Source organism: Dipodomys merriami, unplaced genomic scaffold (genome assembly GCF_024711535.1).
Source record: "Dipodomys merriami isolate MVZ:Mamm:240054 unplaced genomic scaffold, mDipMer1.0.p SCAF_3, whole genome shotgun sequence".
In the NCBI taxonomy this organism is placed as follows: Eukaryota; Metazoa; Chordata; class Mammalia; order Rodentia; family Heteromyidae; genus Dipodomys; species Dipodomys merriami.
Window position 1 is genome coordinate 14,029,997 of NW_027204492.1, and position 24,511 is coordinate 14,054,507.

The window sequence follows — 24,511 nt, forward strand, 5'->3', positions numbered from 1 at the left end:
TTTTAGTTTCTATTGACAAGTCCGCATTTATACTGATGGGTTTGCCTTTTATGTGTGACTCAATCTTTCTCTCTTGCAGTTAGTTCTGTCCTTGTTTTGTTTTTTTTTCTTTTCTTTTTTTTGGTTGGTCATAGGTCTTGAACTCTGGCCCTGGTGATGTTCCTGAGCTCTTCACCTAAAGGCTAGGACTTTACCCCTCGAGCCACAGTGCCACTTCCCTTTGTTTTGTTTTAACTATAAAATGACACGGAGAGGTTCTTTTCAATTTTGTCTATTTGGTGTTCTAAAAACCTTCTGCAGATGACTATCTCTTTTCTAAGAGTTGTAAAATTTTTAATGTTGTAACACTAAATATGTTTTCTGCACTCTTAGCTTCTACCTTCTCTGCTATGCCTATGATTAATAGATTTTTGTTGTTTGATTGTGTCCTATATATCTTGTATGCACTATTGGTACATGACCTTTTTTTCTTTTTAGGATTTTTTTTTGGGGGGGGGGTCCGGTCCTGGGGCCTGAACTCTAGGCCTGGGCGCTGTCCCTCAGCTCTTCAGCTCAAAGCTAGTGCTCTACCACTTGAGCCACAGCGCCACTTCTGGCTTTTTTTTTTTCATTTTGCTTATGTGTTGCTGAAGAATCGAACCCAGGGCCTCATGCATGCAAGGCAAGCACTCTACCACTGAGCCACCTTCCCAGCCCCCAAATTTATGTATTTATTTATTTTTTGTCAGTCATGGGGCTTGAACTCTGGGCCTGGGTACTGTCCCTCAGCTCTTCAGCTCAAGGCTAACATGCTACCACTTGAGCCACAGAGCCACTTCCTTAAAAAAACTACTCTTTAAGTAGTTGTACAAACGGGTTTCAATACAACATATTAGTTTATGAGCAATGCATCTTGAACAATGTCACCCCTTTTGTCATTCCCCATCTCTCCCAACATTTTTGTTAATTACTTCTGAATGTACTAGTTCACCTACCCAATCTTCAAGTCCTGCTATTCCTTTATTTGATGATTCCAAATGAAGTTTTGTTTGACTTGAGCTTTTCATTTCCAGAGTTTCAATTTAATTCTTTTTAGGATTTTTATGTCTTTATTAATCTTCTCTTTCATATCTTACATCACATCCTTATTTCATTCAGTTGTTTATTTATATCCTTCCTAAAGTCTTGCAATTGTATATTTATATTCTCTTGTAATTCCTAGTGTACAAATTAATGCTATATATGGGCTGAGGATGGAGTTCAGTCAAGAGTCAATTGTTGGCTTCAAGACTGCATTCACTTTAGAAGCTTCACTTGATGGCCATAAGGAGCCTGTGAGTCTGGCAGATTCTCATTTGTTCCACATGCCACTTCAGTTTATGCCTCCAGAGGCAGCAAACACACAAACTTAGAGTTTTCTCCAAATGATCTGGAGAATGGGACAAGCCAAAAGACCTTAACTGAAAGGGGATAAGTGTGGAACCAGAATTTTTGTGCTGATCCGAGCCTCTCAGATATCACTCAACCACCCTTTGGGCGGCAACCAATTGGTGAAATCAAGTAAGACTATGGGACAGGTGTTCAGAGCTCTCAGTCCTGCCTGACAGCAAAGCTCACACAGCTGGAAAGTAACTCCCAGAGACTAAGTAATTCACCACCTTTTTTTCTATTGTGATCCAAAGTGATAGTGTTGACTCCTCTCCACAGAGTCAGAGAGCTGCAACACTAAACTTATTCCATGCTACTTAAACGCCTCATCAGTTCTGTTACCCACATGTAACCCTTCTCCTCTCCATAACCACCTTTTCTGGCCATCTCCCACACCGATACTGTGGCTAGGTGTCCTGAAGCTGCCTAAGTTTTAGTTGTTTCTTATTTTTAGAAGCCTCATACTAGCACAATCTTGAACAGTAGGCCCTCTCTCAAGATGGCCCATGCCTATTGCTCTCTGAGCTATGGCAAATGCCAAAATGTGTTTCTTCTCCAATGATAGCCTGTCATTCAGGAGAAGCAATGCTGTACCAAATTCCCACACTAGATTTGAAGCCTATAAGAACTCTGGGTTTCCCTTATAGCTATGACTCCCAGTTTATTGTCACTAGGTTTACCTGGATTACCTATTGGTTATAACTTTGGCTTTCCCCTCCTCATTCTTTGCTCCAGGGAGCCAGAGTTAGAGCAACAGGTTGTTTCCAATTATTTTCCATTATTTATATTTTTCTTGTTCATTGTTCTGTTTTTAAATTTTATTTTATTGTAAAGATGCTGTACAGAGGGGTTACAGTTACATGAGTAAGGTGATGAGTACATTTCTTGTCGAGCTGGCACCCAGCTTGTTTAAATTTTTATAGATAAGAAAAGTGAGGTACAGAGAAACTAAAAGCCTTAATTTGCCCATCATCCTACTTCTTGAGGGCAGCGGCCAAGTTCAAGCCAGATGCATATGCCCTCAAATCTCTCTTGTTTACCCGCTTAGTGTTGAATTTCTTGAGTGACTGCTATAATCAGACATTTTTCACTACCTATTTTCATTCACACTACAACTCAGTGGCCGTTATGGAGAAATAGAATTATAGGTTAGGTCAGGAGATCAACAGTGGTTTGTTAGCTGGGTGTTGGTTGCTCACACCTGTAATCCTAGCTATTCAAGGAGGCTGAGATCTCAGGATCATGGTTCAAAGCCAGCCAAGGCAGAAATGCCCGTGAGACTCTTATCTCCAATTAACCATCATAAAGCCGAAGTGGCACTGTAGCTCAAGTGGTAGAGCATTATTAGCTTTGAGCAAAAAAGTTCAGACACAGTGCCCAGACACTTACTTCAAGCCCCACAACCAACAAGAACAACAACAACAAAGAATTGTTTCTTGAAAAGGAACACTACCAGAATGATTAGCCTTAAAAAAAAAACCCACAAATCTGCAAAGGCCACAGAAGCAGGAGTCTACTAGGAGATGGTGGCATAACTTTGGAGAAAGAACACTGAATTGGATTCCTGTGCCTTACTACTATATCCTTGGACAATTTGAAGATATTAGCTGCTCTTAGGTCCTGGTGCTTCCATAGGGCTTTCTTTTTCTCTCTCTCTCTTTTTTGGGGTCCGGTTGTGGGGCTTGAATTCTGGGCCTGGGCACTGTCCCTCAGCTCTTCAGCTCAAGGCTAGTGCTCTACCACTTGAGCCACAGCGCCACTTCCAGCTTTTTTCTTTTTTCTTATGTGGTGCTGAGGAATCGAACCCAGGGCCTCAGGCATGCAAGGCGAGCGCTCTACCACTGAGCCACCTTCTCAGCCCTTCCATAGGGCTTTCTAAAATATCATTGGAACATTTATGTGATTGTCCCTATGATTTCCAGGGTCCTTTCCAGCGTTCCCAATGTAGGATTTGGAAAGTTCATTAACATCCAAGATATAGTAGAAATTAGACCACACTTCTCTCAGGGTAGAATCTTGGTTTTAGAATAATCAAGACTCTAACCACAGTATCTCTTTCCAGACCATCTACTCGAAGACTGTCTACTTTTGTAGCTAAAACTGGAAACGAAATGAACGACATTGCCCGATCATTATTGAATACCAACATGAGTAGATGGAGAGATAGCCAACTAATTGATCTCAATTACCCTACCGAATCACCTATCCTCAACTCCGTAATGAACAGCTACAAATATAACTTAAAGGACCATACTTCGCCTCAACTAAGTTTTCAGATATCCTTATTATACAAGAACAAAGGGATAGTGCCCCAAACTTATGTACATAAGACCTCATTTTCTCATCTAGGTCAACAGAAAGGTGAACCATCTTCCAGCTTGCCTGGGGCAGTCTATGAAGAGGAAGAAGATAATGGTGAGTACAGAAATGATCTAGAAGAATTTTCTATTACATTAATTTCAGTAGTGTAGATGACTTGGTTCTAATTTTTATATTCCACGTTTTCTGTTCGACATAAAAAATTAATTCTCTCCAAACTCCCAGACTTCTCTGAGCTCTTTGGCAAGCCCAAATGTTTTTCTAGAGCAGAGGGTTAAGGAAATCTTTGGAATTAGTCCTACATCTTGTTTCCAAAACTGAGTCCATTTGTTTTCTCTCCTTGAGAGGCTCTCTTTATACTTAAGTGAGGTAATGTGAGCTCCTTTTTGGGCTGAGGAAGTTGAGGAGTTTTTTTTTTTTTATAAGGGTGTCAGGGTGTCAGCAGCTCCAAGAGTTGCCAGACACCATGCATCTTCTCTACTGATCATTTCTTTCTTTTCCCCCCACTCCAACTAGAAAACTAGGCATCATGGGTCTTAATTCACCAGCCATCAACCAGTAAATCTTAGTCCAACCATCAACCAGGAAATCTTAGCCCAGACTTAACATCAATGAAAAGAGAGAAAACCAACATTTTGAAGATCATCGCGATGACTTCTTCCAACAATGTCATCATTCCCTTGTGGGAATAATAATAAGTAAAGGATGTTTTGCTTGCATTCATCAGTGTCTCACTTTTTGTGTATGTGTTGGTGCATTGCTGGCGTTTTTAATTAAATGATGATAGCATTTCTTTAAAAAACCGTATTGAGCAGATCATCCTGTTGTAGCATTTGAAATCCTAAAATAGTGCTTATTCTATTTAAGAATGACATAAATTCTAACAACTGGGAATTCAATTTGATTGTATATGAAACATAATAGACTGTGCTCAGGAGTCAGCTTGCTCTCAGGAGCTGTGTCAGGCTGTAATACATAAATACTGAAAGTTGCATAGCATAGTAAAAATTTACCATGATAGGTGTATGTTTTTAATTCTTCTGTTGATGCATTCAAATGCTGGGAGTCTTAGAAAATGTAACTTCAGAACTGTCAGCATCCTTTAGTCTTGTCTATATTTCTTTTTAAGCACACACTGATTTCCATGCAAAAATATAGATAACTTTCTGTTGTACTTGGCTGTTGCCATGGTGTATGTTCAATTGTTCAAAATGTCAAGTGTTTATCATCTTTTTCTGTTTGTACTCCCCCAAACCTGTCCTTCAGTATACATTTAGACTAGAGACAGGTAATAAAAATGTTTGCCTTTCTCTAGGCACTGACTAGGAAGACAGAATTGGAACTAATATCTGTGATAGGCACACAGTTGTACACATATATGTATATGTATATATTTTATACACATATATGTACACACAAAGGATATGTCTTTCCATAGAACTAAATATAAGCGAGGTACTTGTGGCCCATGCCTGTAATCCTACCTAGTCAGGAGGCTGAGATCTAAGGATCACAGTTCAAATTAGCCCAGGCAGGAAAGTCTGTGAGACTCACTTCCAATTAAGCACACAAAAAAGCCGGAAGTGGAACTCTGCCTCAAGTGGTAGAGTGCTAGCTGTGATCTTGGAGAAGCTCAGGGACAGAGCCCAGGCCCTGAGTTCAAGCCCCAGGACTGGGAAAAACAAACGCACACACACATACTAAATGTACATTCCTTGTCTTAATGGTGCTGAATTTTCAGTTCTGAATCACAAAAAGTTTGAAGCAGTCTTGCATTAGTAAAAGCAAAATAATATTCTAATTCCTGGTTCTATTTGCTATTCAGAGTACTATGGCATAACAGTCCCTACTTTTTTCTTTCTTTCTTTTTCCTTTGAGCAAGGTGTTGTTTGCTCAGGGTGACTACTGGTGTCAACAATCCTCCCTCAGTCTCTCAAGTAGCTGAGGTTACAAGTGAGTGCCACTAAATCTGCTAAAAGTCCCCATTTTAACCCAAGTACATTCACAAGCTTGTGAAACCATCTTGATTATTTAGTTTGAGAACATGTGAACATTTTACCCTTTTGGACTTTGGATTTGGTATTTGCCTCTGATGAGGAAAACCTACTTGCTTTTTTGTTGTTGTTGTTTTGGACATGGGGCTTGAACTCTGGACCTGGGTGCTGTCCCTGAGTTCTTCAGCTCAATGCAAGCGATCTACCACTTTGAGCCACAGCATCACTTCCGGTTTTCTAGTAAATTGGAGTTTCACAGACTTTCCTGCCCAGGCTGGCTTTGAACCGTCATCCTCAGATCTCAGCCTCCTGAGTAGCTAGGGGTGTAAGCCACCAACACCTTGCCCTACTTGCTTTTTGCAAATGTTTTGTTCACTTGATTTTTAAAGTCTTGTACTCTTTATGTGCTCTTAAAAATACATTTTTTCCATGACATTTCTGTTACTGCAGATGGCAAAACAAATGTTCTGGTGGCCTATGTAAATGTTTAATATTTAGTCTTAAACTTTATGTCAGGTGTGGTGGCACACACCTGTTATCTCAAGTTTCAGGAAGCTGAAGCAAGATTATGAGTTCATGGCCAGCCTAGGCCCCATAGGAAGGCCCTATCTTAAAAAGAATAACCAGTACACAAACACATGCAAGCTGTAGTGTATAGTAAGTTTGTGTTTGATAAGACCAAGTCCTTGTTTTTCTACAATCTTAGGAATCTAGTGCTTACAAATGTTGTCGCAGCCACTCCTCACTGTACATTCTAGAAAATGTTATGAACAAGCAAGCTGGATATACCTCAAGCCTGGCAAATGCACACCCTCCATGTATTTTATTCAGCTAGGAGTGCCTCATCTAACAAGTGTAGAATCAGGGCTTACTGATTCAATGGTTGGGAACTGTGGAAGCAAAGTGTTCTCTTAACAAGTTTTGCTACATTGAGAGTAAAATGGTGTCATGTAGCTTACAGAGTAGAGTAGAGATACCAGAGCAGTACCATTGGTACTGAGAACAAAGTTGTTATTAACATTGATTTAGCACTTTTACAAGATAGTGTTCACACCACTGAGCACTCAGTGTCATGTGGTTTTTATAGGCAGAAGACACAAATGCAGTGAGATTAAGTAACTTGCCCATTACTAAAGAGTCACAGAGCAGTCAGAATTTGGACCCAGGCAGCCTGACTCCTGTCAGAATCCTGTTAGCCACAAATTGATGTTTTTGACTTATGCTGACAATATGGTAATTAGAAATTTACCTACAGGGGCTGGGAAGGTGGCTCAGTGGTAGAGCGCTTGCCTTGCAAGCCTGAGGCCCTGGGTTCGATTCCTCAGCACCATATAAGCAAAAAGAAAAAAGCCGGAAGTGGTGCTGTGGCTCAAGTGGTAGAGCGCTAGCCTTGAGCTGAAGAGCTGAGGGACAGCGCCCAGGCCCAGAGTTCAGGCCCCACAACCGGACCCAAAAAAAAAAAAAAAAAAAGAAATTTACCTACATTCCTCCTGTGCCTAATCTCACTCAACATACACAAATGCCTACTAAAAATAATGAATACCATGTATGAATATTTTCCTTGTGTAATTGTGTCCACTCCTATGACAATTCAGTGTCATAATTGATGCACTACGGGCTTGAATGGTCATTTATTAGCTGTGAGACCTTAGGGAAGCACCTTAACCTCTCTGAACTTCTAGACCCAGTGTGGCTGTGAAGATGAGACCCAAAGTGTGAGGTGTTTGCTTATGAAGGCACTTAAATGCTCAGAGCAGGCATTGTATAGCAATCTGTAGCCAAGGTTAATGCCTGATGGGCCTGTTTTCTGCATGAGCAAGGTAGGAGTGGGCAGTCTGTTGAAAATGTAAAATGTACAGCTAATGCATTGGAGTAAGGCAGAACTCACACAACAGAAAGGAGGGCTGGGTGGAAGTGCAATGGTGGGGACTAAAAGAGCCAAGTAGAGAACATAAAGTTATATGGTATTGAGGCTAGCATGATGGGTCCCCCAAAACCGAGGTGTACCCTTCACTGACAAATATTTTAACAGCTAAAACCTCTAGAGAAAAACACACAAGATGTTCCACATTTACAAATGCTCATGGCCATGTGAGGCCTTGGGCTTAATCCCTAGCATGCATGCACACAAGTGCACGCGCACACGCATGCACAGGCACATGTGCGCGCGCACACACATATACACATAGCTTATGATCTCTGACAGGTTTCAGTTTCCCTCATAGATGGCAAATGCTAGCACCGAAGTGTTTAGTGTTTGTTCTCATATTGGGCATTGGGCTAATCAAAGCTTAACACCTTCCTCCATTGCCATTCTTAACTGCAATGTAGTTGATGAGGCGCCTTGAAGGTCTGTCGGCTCTTCCAGGGGAGGAAATGGAGGCAGCAGTTCCCTGCTTCCCAGAAGCCCTCAGCCATCTTGATATGACCACAGGGGTAAGTGACCTGAGCACATGAGCCTCATGTAAAGGAATTACGCAGTTGCTGATCTTGAAGCAGCATTCACTGAGGGCCTGCATGCCAAGCCAGCTTCTCCCTCTGCCCACTTTTTCCTCTCTAACTGGAGACATGAGTCCAAGGTACAAGGGGGAATGAGAGCCTCTAAGCAGTCAGCTATAGTTGAAGGGATAGTGATTGTCTACATGTTCCAGTGGCCATAAAGGAAAGGAGCCATGAAGAAGTCCCTCCTAAGTGAATTATGGGCCATAATTCCTTCTCAGTAATACAACTATTCTGGGATTCCATCTCCAACTGCACCATCAAGGCCAAATAAAATTAATTTTTTTTTTTTTTTGCTGGTCCTGAGGCTTGAACTCTGGGCCTGGGTGTTATCCCTGAGCTTCTTTTTGCTCAGAGCATCTACCACTTGAGCCACAGTGCCACTTCCAGCTTTTTTGAGTAGTTTATTAGAGATAGTCTCATGGAGGTTCCTGCCCAGGCTGACTTCAAACTGCGATCCTCAGATCTCAGCCTCCTGAGTAGCTAGAATTGCCGGCATGAGCCACCAGTGCCCATCTCAATCTGTCCTTTTTAAATGATATGCAAATCTGAGGGAAACTCTCCAGGGTTAGGGTGGTCTCACGTTTTTTGTTATACTGGATCAGAGTGGTATTTATAGGTTTTATTTATTTATCAGTTGTGGGGCTTGAACTCTGGGCTTGGGCACTGTCCCTGCGCTCTTCAGCTCAAGGCAAGCACTCTACCGCTTGAGCCATAGTGCCACTTCCGATTTTCTGGTGGTTTATTGGAGATTAAGAGTCTCTCGGACTTTCTTGCCTGGGCTGGCTTTGAACTGTGATCTCCTGAGTCGCTAGGATTGAGCCACCGACGGCTGGCTAGGTTAGTCTTCTTATAATTCATATGTTCTAAATAATTATACTGAACTGAGGGTAGTGCTGAAGCCTGAAAAAGGTTCTGAATTTGTGATGCTTGTGATACTTTTTCTGAGCAGAATGAAAAGACAGGAGGCAAGTTCTTTCTATACTGCTTTATTTCTGTAAGGATACACTGAAACATTAGATGATAACAGCTAATGACAGAATGCAGAAATGAAGCATCGGTGTCTACAACCACTTCTACAAGAATTCCAATATGTATTGTCATTACATGTTTACTTTTGATTATTTTCTCATTATATCTGTAATATAATCATGGAGAATACAATAAGTAGGTGATCCCACAATTTCAGGGAAGCAAACTGTGAAAAGCTAGTTCTGCGTGTGAGGCGAGTGGCTGCCCCACTTCCCCAGAGAGAGCTAAGCTCTCGAGGAAACCTCCTAGGAATCACAAGAATAGGGACTTCGTAGTCCTCTTGAACACATGGACAAAGAGCCGACAACTTTTATTTTACAAAGGGATTTCACTTGTCATGGTTTTGAAATGTGATATTCACGTTGACGCAGCCTGCTGCCTGCTTAAGCTACCCCTCAAGAGCTTTACAGTCACTCACTTCTGTAGGCTGAATCTCCAAACTGCAGTGACACCTGAGGGGGCTCCATGTCATGCAAGTTTCCAAACCCATAAACTATTTTTACTATTCAAAATGCCATTGAAAAGAAATAAAAAGGACGGAAGGGTGAGTTTTGTCAAGCTTCCACTGTGACAATGTGGCTCTGAAACAGGTTCGTTTTCTCAGGTAGGCGTGTACACCTTCCCAGTCACCTATATATTCCGTACTTTAAAGTGGGAACGCTCAGAAAACATGCCACTGGGGGGGGGAAGAGAATCGGACGTTAGTAGGGGGGAAACTTACAGCTAAGTTCAAATGTTAACTTTTCGGAAATTCAATGTTAGTCAGGTGAGATCACAAAAGAATAGAAGGAGGGTCAGAGTTTTGAGGAGGAAGTTAAACCATGCATTCCAGCAAGTTCTTTTTCTGCTCACCAAAGAGCGTGAGCCGTGAGCTGCAGCAGCCGCTGCAACTCTTGCACGCCATATGACTTACTACATGGCGGGTCCCAGCTGAGCCTGGAAAGGCAGCTCAGCAGGAGCTTTATCGCTTATGTTTCTTGCTTACATCACAAAGTGGCTAAATGGTTAACACTTTTCTGCTCTATGATAAACATGCAGAAGAGTCAATTCTAAGTTTTTGTTTGCTCATTGCAGCGGTAGAGAAATTAACTTTGCTGCAAGGATGCTTGTTGCTAAATCCTAATACAATCATTGTTTGTCCTTATTTGAGCAACACTGCAAAACAATAGAAAGGACAGAAGGGAGAAGTTTAAAGAGGTGCAAAACCACTCTTCCCCTATCAATGGTGTAGGGCAGAGAAAAGAACAGGGGCACAAAAAAACATGACTGAAATTCCGTTTCACAGGACAGACGCCCCCATCAATTTACAGCTTTTTGGCACAGTCGGGGCAATACACCTGCTCCCCATGAAAAACAAAACGCTTGTTGGCCAGATTCACGGAGCATTTTTTGCAGTGGAAGCAGTAGTCGTGCCAGGATTGTCCTTCATAGGCCACCACACTGGAGCCTTTACCAAACCCTGTAGTTAAAAACACACATACACACACACACAAAAGAAAACAAGAAAGACAGCTGAATGAATACAGACCAGGAAGCCATGATGCAGAGGTAAAATGACGACTTGTGTGTTCACAGAGCCAACAAGCACACAGAGCCAGGATTTGCCCTGCATCCCACCCCCCTCCTCTCCACTCCATCGTGCATCTGTCCCCCACTGTGCACTGTCCCCCACGCCGCCACTGTCCCCCATGCCACTGCAACCCTGTTACGGCACTCAAGGACCTGAGAAGATGCCAGAGCTCAGCCATGGGCTTCCCTGATTTAATGAACCCATACTCCCACACCACCACTATCTATTGCCCTGGGACGCGCACGGACCTCCCAGCAAAACCAGTTTCTTTGATTTAGGTCAGGGCCATGGCATCAAAGTGGCCACCAGGAGGCAAACTTGGGCCGTTTGTGGGGTGTGCACTTACCGGGCCTCGAGGAGCGGCTAAGCTTCGATTTTTTCTATAAAGAACCACCACCCACGAGGGACAAGTCCTCTCTCCACCCGGATGCCTGCCCCGGAGGTTGGCGCTGGGAAACAGGGTGAGAGGCAAGCGTTTCCCGTGGCACACTGGGGGCTTCCTAGCTTTAGAGACTGGGTGGCTCACTCTTGACACAGTCCTTTTCCCTGAGGATGGCAAAAGTCTTCTCAAATGTACATTTCAAGGCTCTCCGGGGAGATGGGAAAATTGGAGGAAGGGGAAAGGGCCGAGGGCACGTGGAGCGCGGCCGCAAGATGAGGAATGAAGTGATTAGCTTTGCTTCTGATCGCAAAAAACAAAAAACAAAAAACCTTTAAATAAACAAATTAAAAAAAAAAAGCCCTAACGGCAGGCACCTCTCCACTAACCTTCAGCTATGGGGTATTGTAAAGCCAGGTGATGCCTTTGCAGCCTCCCCAGCCCACCCCCCCTTCCTCTTGGCCCTCCCCAGTCCCTCAGCGCATTCTCTCCCCTCTCTCCCCTCTCCCCCCCTTCTCCGGTACCCCAGCCCCTCCCTCTGCCCCCACAACCCCCCTTGGCGCAGTGCCTGCCTATGGCCCAAGGCAGTGGGTCTCAGGCTTGTGAATTGGCATTGTTAGTTAGTTGGTCAGCAGTAGTCAGGAAGTGTTCTGCATTGCAAAGGCTAACCTGACCTGGGGGAGAATCCAATGCTATTGGGAAGGGGCCTTTGCAACTACAATGGCAAGGGCCAAAGGGCAATCCTTAGGGACGTTTGTGGATGAAACCTACGACTCAGGAAAATGAGAGATGGTTACCATGCGCAAAACCTAGCCTGGCAGACTTAGCAAGGACTCTTTAGCCTACCAGTGATGGGGTTCTTGCATCCAGCACACTTCTTGGCCACAAAGTTCTTGTAGCAATCCACGCAGTAATACTGGTCCTCCACAGCGGTGAAACGCTGCCCAGCCAGCTTCTTAGAGCAGGTAACACACACAAAGCAATCGGCATGCCAGGGCTGATCCTGGTAAGTGATTCCTCCAGATGTGATGGCCTAGACCAGGGAGTGTAGCACTGGATTCAGATTCAACAACCATTCTTTTTGAGTGCCTACCATGTGCCAGGCACTGTGCTGGGTGCTCTGGTATAAAAGATCTCATTTGATCTCCACAACAACCATGGGAGGTAGGTGCTATTATTATCCCCAATTTACAGATGAAGAAACCAAGGCTCAGAGATGATGAGCCCTTTGGAAAGTTACATGGGCAATGAAATGGCGAAGGCAGACATCCAGAGCCAGGACTGCCCAGCTCAGCCCAGTGCCAACCGCCTGTGCCACCAGACTGAACAGACACACTGACAGCGTGAAGTAGTCTGGACACAACTTTCGAATCTCAGTCCCCGCATCTGTAAAATGGGCACAATAATTCCTACGTCACAGGGCTGTCGTGAGGATGGAATGGGATAGTGTGTGTGCAAGTGCTCTGCAAACTGTGAAACACTCCTAGAGACAACAGTTGAATGCACAACTGCCTTGCGCACATACCTTGTTGCACTTCACGCAGTGCTTGGCAAACTTGGTCTCATGGCAAGTCACACAGTAGAAGTCCTCCCCTTTCGGGAAGAAGCTTCCAGTCCCGATGACTTGCTTGCAGTTGCTGCACGTGAAGCAGTCTTTGTGCCACACGAGGCCCTTGTACTCCACGTTCTGGTCTCCTGCAGAGGGAAGTGAGTGTGTAGCCCCGCTGATAGGCTCTGCAGGGGGCTGCATCCACTCAGGAAGAGGAGTTGAGGGGTGCAGGCCCTGCAATCACTGGCCTCATGCCTCCAGCTAAGCTCTCCATGCCAACCCAGGGTTCTGTTGTGGGTGGGGACCCCCGAAGTATTATTTTAGGATGAGAAGCCTAATCCCCACTCCCCCACCTTTACCCCCTGTGTAGCCTTAAAGAGATTCAAAAGGAATATATATAATATATATGTCAGATATATTATATATACATATATACCCTGAAGGGGAAGCATGCTTCGATCACTTACTACACCCAAATGAGAGAGCGCTACATACTTTTCACTTCATTCTCTTGCCACAGGCTTCTCTTGCCCAGTGTTCTTTAGTCTCCGAGTGTGTGCGTGTGTGCGAGCATATATGTGTACGCATATATACGTGTATGTATATGTGTACATATATATGCTAAAACCTCAAAGCATCTCACAGCAACGTTAACACCCCCCCCCACACACACACCAATCAAGCCCACATCTTGTCTGCCCTTAGGGCCTCTTCCCTGGCAGCCCAGTGTGGAAGGGGGAAAAGTACCTGCCACAAGGGCCTTGAAGCACCCTTTGCACCTAGGGTTGTCTTCCCCACGAGTAGCACACTTGTTGCACAGAATCTTGTTGTCCTTGGCCACAAAGGTCTCATTGGCCAAGGGGTGAAAGCACTTGGCACAGCGGAAGCAAGAGTCATGCCAGAAGCGGTTCTTGTAGTGCACTTCCTGGAAAACAAGCGGAACAGGGGGCATTGCTTTGAGGGACACCAGGATAGACGCTGGAATTCTCCCATCAAGGCCTCAGAGTTAACTCCCTTCCACACAAACAGTCCCCTATGTGTGAGGGAGCCCTGAAGTAAGGGTTCTTAGGACTGATAGATAGGAAGAACATTGTAATCAGACGAAAATCCCAATTCCTCAAATACTTAAGAGTAGAGGGTGAGCAATCTTCATTCCCAAATCTGCAATCCAAAATGCTCCCAAATCTGAAATTGTCTGAGGGCCAACATTAAAGCCCGTGTAGAAAATTCCACACCTGGCTTCCATCCTAGATCAGTTAAACTCTGAATCCTAATAGTTAAGTTTATTGAGTGTCCCCAAGGAAAACAAGACCCTCCCAGCTCCTTCAGCTGTGGATATCAAACTTTTGTTTCATGCAAAAATTATTTTAAAAGCTCGTTTTGGACATGACAACTAGTACTTCTCATTGTTGCAACAGGTCCACCTGTATCCTTAAACAACTGGTTTTTCCCCATCTCCTCCACAAGTTATACTGACATCAAATATAGTGAAAGCCGGGGTTATACTGTGGGGGAGGGACATACAAAGCAACAAAGAGATTGATGTGAAGGGTAAACAAAGGAGGAGGCTGCAATGCTTGGTAAGAAATGTACGCATTATCCTGCCCATGTAATTGTAACTCCTCTGTACAGTATGTTCACAAATAAAATAAAATTAAATTTAAAAAAAATAAAAAATAAAAAAAACAAAAGGATGGGAGATATTGCTCATCCCTAAAGAGAAACGGGAAAAAAATTATTTTAAAATATTGTAGGAAAACCACCCTTGCCTATGTATATAATGGTAGGCAAAACATAAATTAGTTTTTGTGTTAGGACTTGGGTCCATGACCAAGATATGTGTGGTGGTGCTTGCTTGTAATTCCTGCTGCTTGAGAGGGTAGAGGCAAGAGTATCATGAGTTCAAGGCCAGCCTGGGCAAAGTTGGTGAGAGCCCACATCTCAAAAACAAAAACAAAAACAGCAAACAAATAAAATGGCTAGGGTGTGGTTCAAGTGTTCGATGCTTGCCTAGGATGTGAAACAGCTGGGTTCAATTCTCAGTTCCTCCATAAAGTACAAATTCAGAATCTGAAACACTTCTGCTGCCAAATACCTCAGATAAGAGATATTCCACCTATATAATCAAAAAGAGGCAGCCAGGGGGTGTAGCTAGTCCAAGAGCCATTATTTAACTGCTAGGAATAGCAGAAGCACCGTCAGGCATCAAGTGAACCTCAGCCCATCCAGTTAACACATAGACAAGAGAGTAAGTTACCTTGGAGTCTGCACCGATAGGCTTGCGGCATTCCACACAGGTGTTGGCACAGAACTTGTCAAAGCACTTCAGGCAGCAGTGATGGCCATCCTTCTCCACATACTTCTTTCCCTGCAAGGGATCCCTGCAGTAGTGGCAGTCAAACTTCTCAGCCATGGTGCCCACCTTATACCTGGAGGGACCTGCACAGACAAGTAAGTTGGACAAATGACCACTGGAAATGCAAGGAGGGTCTGTTGCTGAGGATCCGGGGAGGCACCTGGTACTGCTGCACTTGGCCAGGAAAACCTTCTGAATGTCTTGGGTCTGTTGCCCACAGTCCAGATAGCCCCCTGCAGCCTGGCTAGCTGCTGGGTACCAAAGCAACTGATATTTAACTATAGCTCCCGGGAAGAAAGTACGCCAAGTCCCACTGTCCAAGTGCCACAGGCTCCAGGCCAGTGTCTCCTTGGGGAGATGGCAGAAATCCTTGCCTGGATGGACAACTGTGCTGACTTACAAAGGACACTGCAGGAGACAAGTGGCTCACAGCTGGTATGGTTCAGTCACTGAGAGGAGTAAGCTGAAGGAGTGAAGGGTAGATGGAATGGGCCAGAAAGAAGAAATTGTTTTACATGAAGGCAGAGCATGGTGCCCTGTGCGCATACAGCATTGGCCCATAAGGTAGCCCACTGGTTAGTGCAGGAAGCATAGCCGGGCCCTCTGCTCTGAGGGCTGCCTATAAATGTCACAGTACACTCTGCAAGCTCTACCTCTCCCATCGTCAATTTCCAGGGGAAAGAGTATGCTCTAGAGGCCTCAGTCTCTCCTATTTGTTCATTGGAACATAAACTTAACAGGTAGCTGGAAGCTCTGGCTCATGCTACTCAGGAAGCGATGTTAGGAGTTCAATGCCAGCCTAGGCAAAATGTTTGTGAAACTATCTCAACTGATAAAAACAGTGCGTAGTGCTGTGCGCTTGTCATCTCAGAAACAGAAAGATCAATTTAAAAGATTGTGGTCCAGGCCAGCCCAGGCAAAAAGCAAGACTTTATCTCAAAAAAGGAGAAAAGACTGGAGGTATGGCTCAAGTGATAAAGCACCTGCCTGACATAAAGTCCTGAGTGTAAATCCCATTACTGCAAAAAACACACACACATACACACACACACACACACACACACACACACACACAAAATAGGTAATTGTACCACACTAGGCCCACAATAAATCCTTGTTTGAAATGCTTGTATTTACTTGAAATCTGGCAGTAGTAGTTTTGGTCCCCAAACAGATCCCAAGAGTTTTGTCCCAGATAGTTAGTTGACAAATCTCTGAGGCCTGAACTACAGGGCCACAAAGAGTTTTAACAAAGTAGCATTCTCAGCTGACACTAGCTAGCTTTGCAACTATGAATTAGTTGGCACAATGTTCTCTGATTTGTGGCAGTCTAGAATCAATCTCTTTCAGGTCAACCAAGAAAAGGCATATTCAAGGAAGTTCTAACATTTAGGAATTCATTATTTTATTCACTTCAAGTTTAAAGTATAATTTGAAAAAAAAAAAAGGATTTTACAAAGGGTTAATCTGACCGTTTCCTAATCTCTCCTCCCTCCCTCCCCTCTCTCTAGCTATGGCCCCTAGACAACAGCCTGTGCCATCCAGAGTCCTCTGCAGCCCCTTTACAAAGTCATTTTTTAAAGAATCCTGTCATTAAGAAGGTACAAAAAAAATCTGAGTTTTCTATTAGCTCTCAAGGCCTTACACATGCTAATTTTTCTTCTCTCCCCCCACCCAGAAATAAATTTGCATGAGTAAATATATAGCAATTATTTAATTTGTGTAGGAAACACAAGAATGGAGGCTATTTTAACTCCAACTATCCACACATATGATTATCATGCTAGCAAACATCTGCAGTATAATTTACAGAAAAAGAATGAGGGAAACGAATTGAGCAGTTGCCCACGACTCACCACAGCTCTTCCACCAACTGAAAAGCCCCAAACTCCTGCTTTGGGTTCCATTCCCAGGTTTTTTTTTTATATAACCACATGTCCAAGTTGTTTGGATCCTGTTGCCACAGGCAACCAAATAGCAGAGAATGAGCTAAGGAAACCACACCCTGTGTCTGGGAACCCGCCTGGGCTGAGGCTAGTGAACTCTCACTCAGACCTGTGTCAGTCTCTGCAGCCAGCCTCCAAACAAGGGAAAGTGGGCCACAGAACACACACACAATGCTTTCTGTCTCACACTGACACCACCCAGATCTCATGAGAGCTGGCACAGGAAGCAAATAAGTGACATTCTTGTGCCAGTACAGTTGCTTGGCACAGGTGCATCACTGTCGAGAGACTAAGGGAGACCAGAGAATGGTTCTTGTACTTTTTCTCTAAAAAGATCACCAGGATGTTTCCTTACATTACTTAGTTAGAAAGTAAATAGACACACACAATGAATCCAGGGCTCATGTCTTAGAATTACACAATGTTTACCTGAAACAGATGTTCAATTGCCTGTGGCCTTCAGGTATCTAAGCAAAGGACCTGTGGTCAGGACAGCAAGTGGAAAATCACTTCTGCACTCATTCTCTCACGAGTCTTCCCCACATCGCAGGAGATATTTGTCTTCCCTTTGCCATACTGAAATTATGCCCTCAACAAAGGTTTGTTTTCTTACTAAGAGCTGACTGAATTAAGAAAAAGAAATAAGTTGAGTTGAGAAACCACATGAATCTCCATCCAGTAAAAAATGCCAGGAAATTAAATTATCAGTGGCTCCTAAATGCCATTTGGCAGAAAAAAAAACAGCATTTGTAAGATTAGCCAGCCTGGACTTCCTGCAGGGCCAGTAATCATGGCTGAGTTAGCACTTTGGACACTATCCTCTCAGAAAAGAAAAAAAAATCTCATTTTGGAAATTCGCTCCGGTAGTTTTATTATTTTATTTAGAATACAAATTTGAACATAGTATTTTACCATCCCTCTTTTGATGATGATCAAAGCACAAATAGATTCCAAATATTTCTATGTTAAAATACTCTAAGTGGACTCCTATCCTTTGATACTTTTCAGGCCCAGCTATATGATTAAAATATAGCCATTAGTATCATACAAAAGAAAAAATGGTAGAAATCACAACAAATCCAATATAGAGATACCTAGAGGTTTTGAAGACAAGGAAAACTGATTTATGGTTCATAGTACCAAAGAGATCTTACTTGCCACATCTAAAAGATGATACTGACTTTTTCAGAACTCCTACCAGTGTCAAGTTCTTTTATTACCATGCTCACTTCTACAGTTCTAGCACATGACTCAGTCTGTTTCCACAAATCAGATGGTGACATAGTCCTGGATCACCAATGAACAAGGAAGTGCCATGCTGAAAGTGAAAATGTCACTTAACCACATGCCACTTCCATGTTACTGCATTATGGCTTTAACAAAATCTATAAATGCTAAACAAAAGGAACATTAAATGAATGAACTCCAAGCTAATAGTATCAGCCTTGTGTCTTGATGCTTTTGAGTCCTAGCTTAGACAATCTCTTTTTCTTTTCTGCAAGGATATGTAATATATATGTATCTATACATACATATACTGTATTTAATATCCTTGCAGATACACACACACACATACATCATCATCTTATATTCCCCACTACTGTATATTTAAACCCAGACTGTATACAGAAGGAGAAATAAATATCAAAAGGCCTGTCTTAGAATTGATTTTGACAGATGACATAAGCTACTTTTATGTGTGGAAACACTTATTAATCAAGATAAAACAGGGACTTCTAGGAATGTAGGCTTTGTTGCCTAGTAAGTAAACAGGCTAGGAATACTTAAACTTTGTTAATATGTGTCTATGTCAAACCATGAAGTTTAATACTATTTTTGCAAGGAATCTAATTAAGTAGAACTGAATTAGCTCACTGCATATTTTTGTCACTTTTTAATTATTTGGCAAAAGACTATTTCAAATCTTCACGCTGTGTATTTTAACTCTGGAATAAAGTTAGAATAATACATTCCAACTGGCATGAGAGTTTACTATTCCAAACTTTGCATAAAGTACAAGTGATGTGTATAGAAGACCAAAATATTTTGCTAGCACTTGTCTAACAAAGGGATTAACAACTCTAAAATCTCACCAAGTAAATGACCAATGCTGGCAAAGGTGGATTGTCACTCAACGCAGATTCAAATGATCTATCTCTATTTCATTTATTCAAGCCCATTTCAGTGCAACATTAACTTTGTTTCTGCCAGGATTTCAGTATCTTTCATGGCCCAGTTAACCTGTTACAATACAAAATGTTATGACTTCATTTTATTTTTAATAATATTTTATTATCTTTAAGTAATTGTACAAAAGTGTTGCTATTTAACAAAGCCGTTTATGAATACAATATATCTTGAACTGGTTTTAAAAATCATGACCTTGAAGTGCTAAAATCTAACCTATAACTCCAAAGTCGTGAGTTGCCTCCTGATTTTAAGACAAAAATATTTGATATAACTATTTAATAAGGAATTCTAGAAACTTAATTAGAATGCATTTAGAAAAGTGAAACTAGTTAACTAGATGATCAAATGTTAGGTGTTTGTTTTGAGATGATAGTCTGAGTTTCCTTCTGTTCCTGCTTGAAAAGACATCACTCTTGTCTTTTTTGGGGGGAAGGGGGTGTCTGGTCGTGGGGCTTGAACTCTGGGCCTGGGCACTGTCCCTCAGCTCTTCAGCTCAAGGCGAGCACTCTTACCACTTGAGCCACAGTGCCACTTCCTATTTTTCAATTTTGTTCAAAGTTGAACCTTATTCTCAATGAAAACAGCAAGCTATTGGGGTTTACCTCATCAATCAGTCTCAAGGCCTTACTGCAATTCAGTCATGTGGTCTTTTTTTTTTTTTAATTTTTTTTGGGTCCGGTCGTGGGACCTGAACTCTGGGCCGGAGTGCTGTCCCTCAGCTCTTCAGCTCAAGGCTAGTGCTCTACCACTTGAGCCACAGTGCCACTTCCAGCCTTTTCTGCTTGTGTGGTGCTAAGGAATCGAACCCAGGGCCTCAGGCATGCAAGGCAAGCGCTCTACCACTGAGCCACTTTCCCAGCCCCATCACTCTTGTCTTAACAACTTTCCTCTCTCAGAACAATCCTTCTCTACATCCAAGATGCTAACAAGGTCCTCAGTACATGAAGAAAAGGTTGGGATTTAAATTTACATGTACACATAGGAGTAATATAACATTTCAACACTTCTTTTTTTACTCTAAATGTCTCAGAGAAGATGTAGTTTGTATTTAAGGGAGTGTTTTACATACATTTTTCATGTGCTTCTTTCCGTCTAATGTTCATTTTTCTACTCAGACTCAAGTGGTTCAAAATAAGCATATTTAGGGTGAGTGTGAATACTATGATTAAGGCAATATATGCTTTCCCTGAGTGCTATAATGTACAGTGTAAGCAATGAACAGCAACCCAAATGGAAAAAATCCATTTATTTTTATTAATTCCTAAGTCCAACATATTGGTTGGATAATGACGCCACATATAAATGTTGCCTTCCAAAGAAAGAATATGTTTCTTTGCTGAGAACTTCAACAAATGGAAAGAAGCCTCAGCCAGTAAATACAACATTTGTGTCATTCACATAGTAATGCACCTGGAGGTATCCTCAGATAAGTTTCTGAGGAATAAACATCTCCATAGCTGCTATGCAATGGAATGAATCAGGGATGAAAAGCAGTGTCCCATAGAATTTCACAAAAAATCAGTACCTCTGTCCTTAGAAACAAAACATGTACACAATGATTCATTGCTATCAGGAACATCACTAGAATGTTGCATTTAGAAAAAAGCATGAGATCCTTTTGAGAGAGAGGGAGAGAGGAAGAAAGGAAGAGAGAGAGAGAGAAAGCTAATATCCTCTTAGAATATATTTCTTATCAGGAAATTATCAGAGACTATCAAATGAAAAATTACATGCCACTGAACTTCCATCAGGACAAATTCTCTTCTAGTATTTCCATTCTGTCTAAATATGAAATATTTAAAGTTATACATACTACATGTAGCATGTTCCATCTTTCATATGGGAAGGAAACACCTGACAGACTACAATGGAGCATTTCTTTTTATTTTCTCCAGTCATAGTTTAAGTAGTAGGCAGCTATTTGACTGTACAAAATGTTCAGTTTCACCATCAACCAAATCTTCTGATTATCATTTCTGGCTTCTTCATGAAGTCAATCGGCTTTATTTCCCTCATATCCCACCTTCTTATTTTTCCCTCCCTGCAGGCATCTGTAGCCTCCTGAACAGGAGTTAGTGAAAGGGATTAATGATTGTAGAGTATGGCAAATGATCTTATTTCCCTCCCAATCCCATCCAAGCCCTTTACTTGAAAAGCCAAAGAATGAAAGAAATAATAATGTTTCAAAGTATTCAATATCAAAAGTACACAATTTATGTGTGCTTGAAATGTTCTTTCAGTGTGTGGATTCTGATCCAATAATCTGAGCCTCTCCTTTGTCACATTTGAAGCCCTCTTTTTCAGGACAACATGAACTGTCTTTCTGTGAAGACATCTCTCTTTCATAAACCTAGGTTCGCTTTTTTTTGAGGGGGGGGGTTGAGACCAGGACTTAGTTTTGCTTCCTGTGCTTAATGAACCTAAGACAACGAAAAATACCATCTTCTTATTTTAAGATCATATAAACAGCCAGGCACCAGTGGCTCATGCCACTGGTACTCAGGAAGCTGAAATCTGAGGATCATAGTTCAAAGCCATAATTGGCAGGGAACTCTGTGAGACTCCTATTTCTAATGAACCACCAAAAAGCCAGATTCAAGTGGTAATGTGTTAGCCTTGGCCAGAAAAGCTCAAGGACAGCACCCAGGCTGAGTTCAAGCTCTAGGACGGGCACACTAAAAGTTATATGAAACTATAATTAATAATCTAATGATAGTTACAGCCTCTAGAATGAGATAAACACATATTATATATTTTTTGCAATTTAAAAGTCATAGTTGGATATGTGATACATCTCTCACCTGGTATGATTATTTTACTTCATTAGTAAAGAAATGGGGAGTTATTTTCTGGATAAATGTGTATTTTTTGGGGGGGGTCCGGTTGTGGGGTCTGAACTCTGGGCCTGGGCACTGTCCCTCAGCTCTTCAGCTCAAGGCTAATGCTCTACCACTTGAGCCACAGTGCCACTTCCGGCTTTTTTCTTTTTGCTTATGTGGTGCTGAGGAATCGAACCCAGGGCCTCTTGCATGCAAGGCAAGCGCTCTACCACTGAGCCACCTTCCCAGCCCACGGGATAAATGTGTATTAAAGGACCATTAGGACAACTGGTACCACTGACTAGTCCGTCTGCATCTAGAGAATGTATATGTCAGTCTATAACCACAATCTCAGGCATGTGGTACCATGTTTTAAAAACAGTTCCTAAAAGGTGGGAAAGAAAAAACAGATAGCTTTGAACATTTGGAAGCAAAGAAGACAAGCTAATTAAAATATGGAATTGTACTACAGCATATATGCCTTAAAATATTAGAAGTTTCTGAAAGTATTTTCACTGTTGAAATACAAACAGGCATATATAGGTTTCAAAAATAAATTTTCCCAAAACTACCACAAGTCATTATTTTGTCCCTTATCCTAAAAGTTGGGAGTCAGGACAAAGTACTTGTTTTCGGCCCAACTGCCTTACTTAATCAGCACCAAGTAAAGGAACCATTACTTGGGAGGAGGGCAATAGAGCAACTGCCACATTCTTGGCTTTAGGAAGAGACAGAGGCATCAGGCTGATTTTAGAGAATTGAGCTTCAGTCCATTTCTGCAGCCCTTATTCCATGGGGTTCTTTATATGGCCAATAGCTTCCTTAATGTTAGGTTAGAAGAAAAGCACAAGAAAGACTCTTACACAAAGTCATGATGGTCTAGAACAGAAATTAGGACCCTTTTCCACAAAAGAACTAATACCATACCAGCTGCCATATCAAAAGATCCAAAGCTATTTATTCAAGATTTAAAACATCATTCAGAAAAAGGGAAGATGTAGTTATTACGGACTTTCTCAGTTACAAAATTCCTCCTTCCTGCTCCGTATTCATCTTCTTCAAAAACTTTAAATTCCATTTCAAGCATTGTCAAGATGTGTGCATGTGAGAGAAAGGGAAAGGAAGAGAGACACTTACAAGTGAAAAAAATCCCTAACCAAGCTCCCAACTTTCCTCACACAACCTTCTATTTCACTAGAGCTTCTGGAAGATGTAAAATATAGTTGTATTTTTATATACACTTAAAAAGGTAAGTCAGGGGCTGGGAAGGTGGCTTAGTGGCCGAGTGCTTGCCTTGCATGCATGAGGCCCTGGGTTCGATTCCTCAGCACCATATAAGCAGAAAAAGCCAGAAGTGGCGCTACAGCTCCAAGTGGTAGAGCGCTAGCCTTGAGCTGAAGAGCTGAAGGACAGCGCCCAGGCCCAGAGTTCAGGCTCCACGACCAAAAAAGAAAACAGAAAAAGAGACTACTAGTCATTTGTCTTTGAAATAGCATGAAAAGGCAAGAACAACATAGAGACAAGCTGTGATTTATTTACCATTTAGACAGGAGTAGAACTATTTAATAAAAAGTTATCTTTTAGACAAATGACAGATTTACTGCCCCAACAAAACTGTGCTCAAGATAAGACGAAGAACATGAAGATCTTACCTGAGTGTCTCTGAGAAGCCATGGCTGAGAGACCAAGTTCAAGAGCAGCACCCAGACCAGGCTTCCCTCAACCCCAGCTGATAAGGCTGTGGCTCATTTGTGAACATACATTTAAGGGGAAGCAGCTCTCACAAAAATAACCAAGAGCAGATGTCTCACCCCTCCCCTGAGATCACAACCTTAATCCCACTAGAAAATTCTTAACCATTTTAGGTGATCCAAGGGAGAAGAATAGGACCCAGTAAAAATACCAAACGCTACATATAAATACCTGTGGGGCTACTCAGCATCCAAATTAGCTCCAGAGCCAGAGAGGCCACATAGAAAGTCATCTCTACCGGAATAAAATTTGGACTCAGCTCTGACATAGCTTAAATGCTGTGCCAACCATATTAATCCTCTTTATATGCCTCAAGTGCTTGTCTTTGGTGCTATAAATAATGCATTTTTGTGCGGTTAATGATAAAAGTAACCGGAATAGATGGATTTTTGTTACTGGTGTAATTTAAAAGGTTTGGCCACAACAACTATAGAGATGAATGGCATCATAATAGTAACTCCTTGTCTTCCTTGGTATCTAGCAGAGATCAGTTGAAATGGGGAGAAATTCTAGCTACTCTTACCCTGCCAGTATCCGGTAGAACAGAATGGAATGGGGACACACATACACATATCCCTGCTATATACACAGTGAAGACATTTTGTCCTACCCATTCAATCTACTATTTGTTTTTACTGCCAGGAGCAATAAAAGTGAAAACATGAATTAAGACATCAACCTCATACATTATGGTAGCTC

General features: G+C 42.2%; 2 protein-coding genes across 9 annotated transcripts in view; one reads left to right on the plus strand and one right to left on the minus strand.

Annotated features, from left to right (window-relative positions):
- Map7d3 (MAP7 domain containing 3) overlaps window positions 1-4,366 on the plus strand; it is a 40,389-nt gene extending 36,023 nt beyond the window's left edge. For 2 of the 3 annotated variants that reach the window (XM_070038906.1, XM_070038907.1), the window contains exons 13-14: window positions 3,470-3,822; window positions 4,243-4,366. In XM_070038906.1, the coding sequence (XP_069895007.1) occupies window positions 3,470-3,822; window positions 4,243-4,250 (361 nt within the window). In that variant the 3' untranslated portion in view covers window positions 4,251-4,366. Of the gene's footprint in view, window positions 1-3,469; window positions 3,823-4,242 lie in introns of those variants that run through there. The other variant, XM_070038908.1, reaches the window with a different exon arrangement.
- Window positions 4,367-9,192: 4,826 nt separating this feature from the next.
- Window positions 9,193-24,511, minus strand: part of Fhl1 (four and a half LIM domains 1) — a 58,692-nt gene continuing 43,373 nt past the window's right edge. For 2 of the 6 annotated variants that reach the window (XM_070039658.1, XM_070039657.1), the window contains exons 3-7: window positions 15,007-15,188; window positions 13,497-13,674; window positions 12,726-12,895; window positions 12,047-12,233; window positions 10,955-11,367 (exon numbers count right to left, since the gene is read on the minus strand). In XM_070039658.1, the coding sequence (XP_069895759.1) occupies window positions 11,096-11,367; window positions 12,047-12,233; window positions 12,726-12,895; window positions 13,497-13,674; window positions 15,007-15,162 (963 nt within the window). In that variant the 5' untranslated portion in view covers window positions 15,163-15,188 and the 3' untranslated portion in view covers window positions 10,955-11,095. Of the gene's footprint in view, window positions 10,711-10,953; window positions 11,368-12,046; window positions 12,234-12,725; window positions 12,896-13,496; window positions 13,675-15,006; window positions 15,189-16,961; window positions 17,111-23,712; window positions 23,821-24,511 lie in introns of those variants that run through there. The other 4 variants (XM_070039662.1, XM_070039660.1, XM_070039659.1 and 1 more) reach the window with 4 other exon arrangements.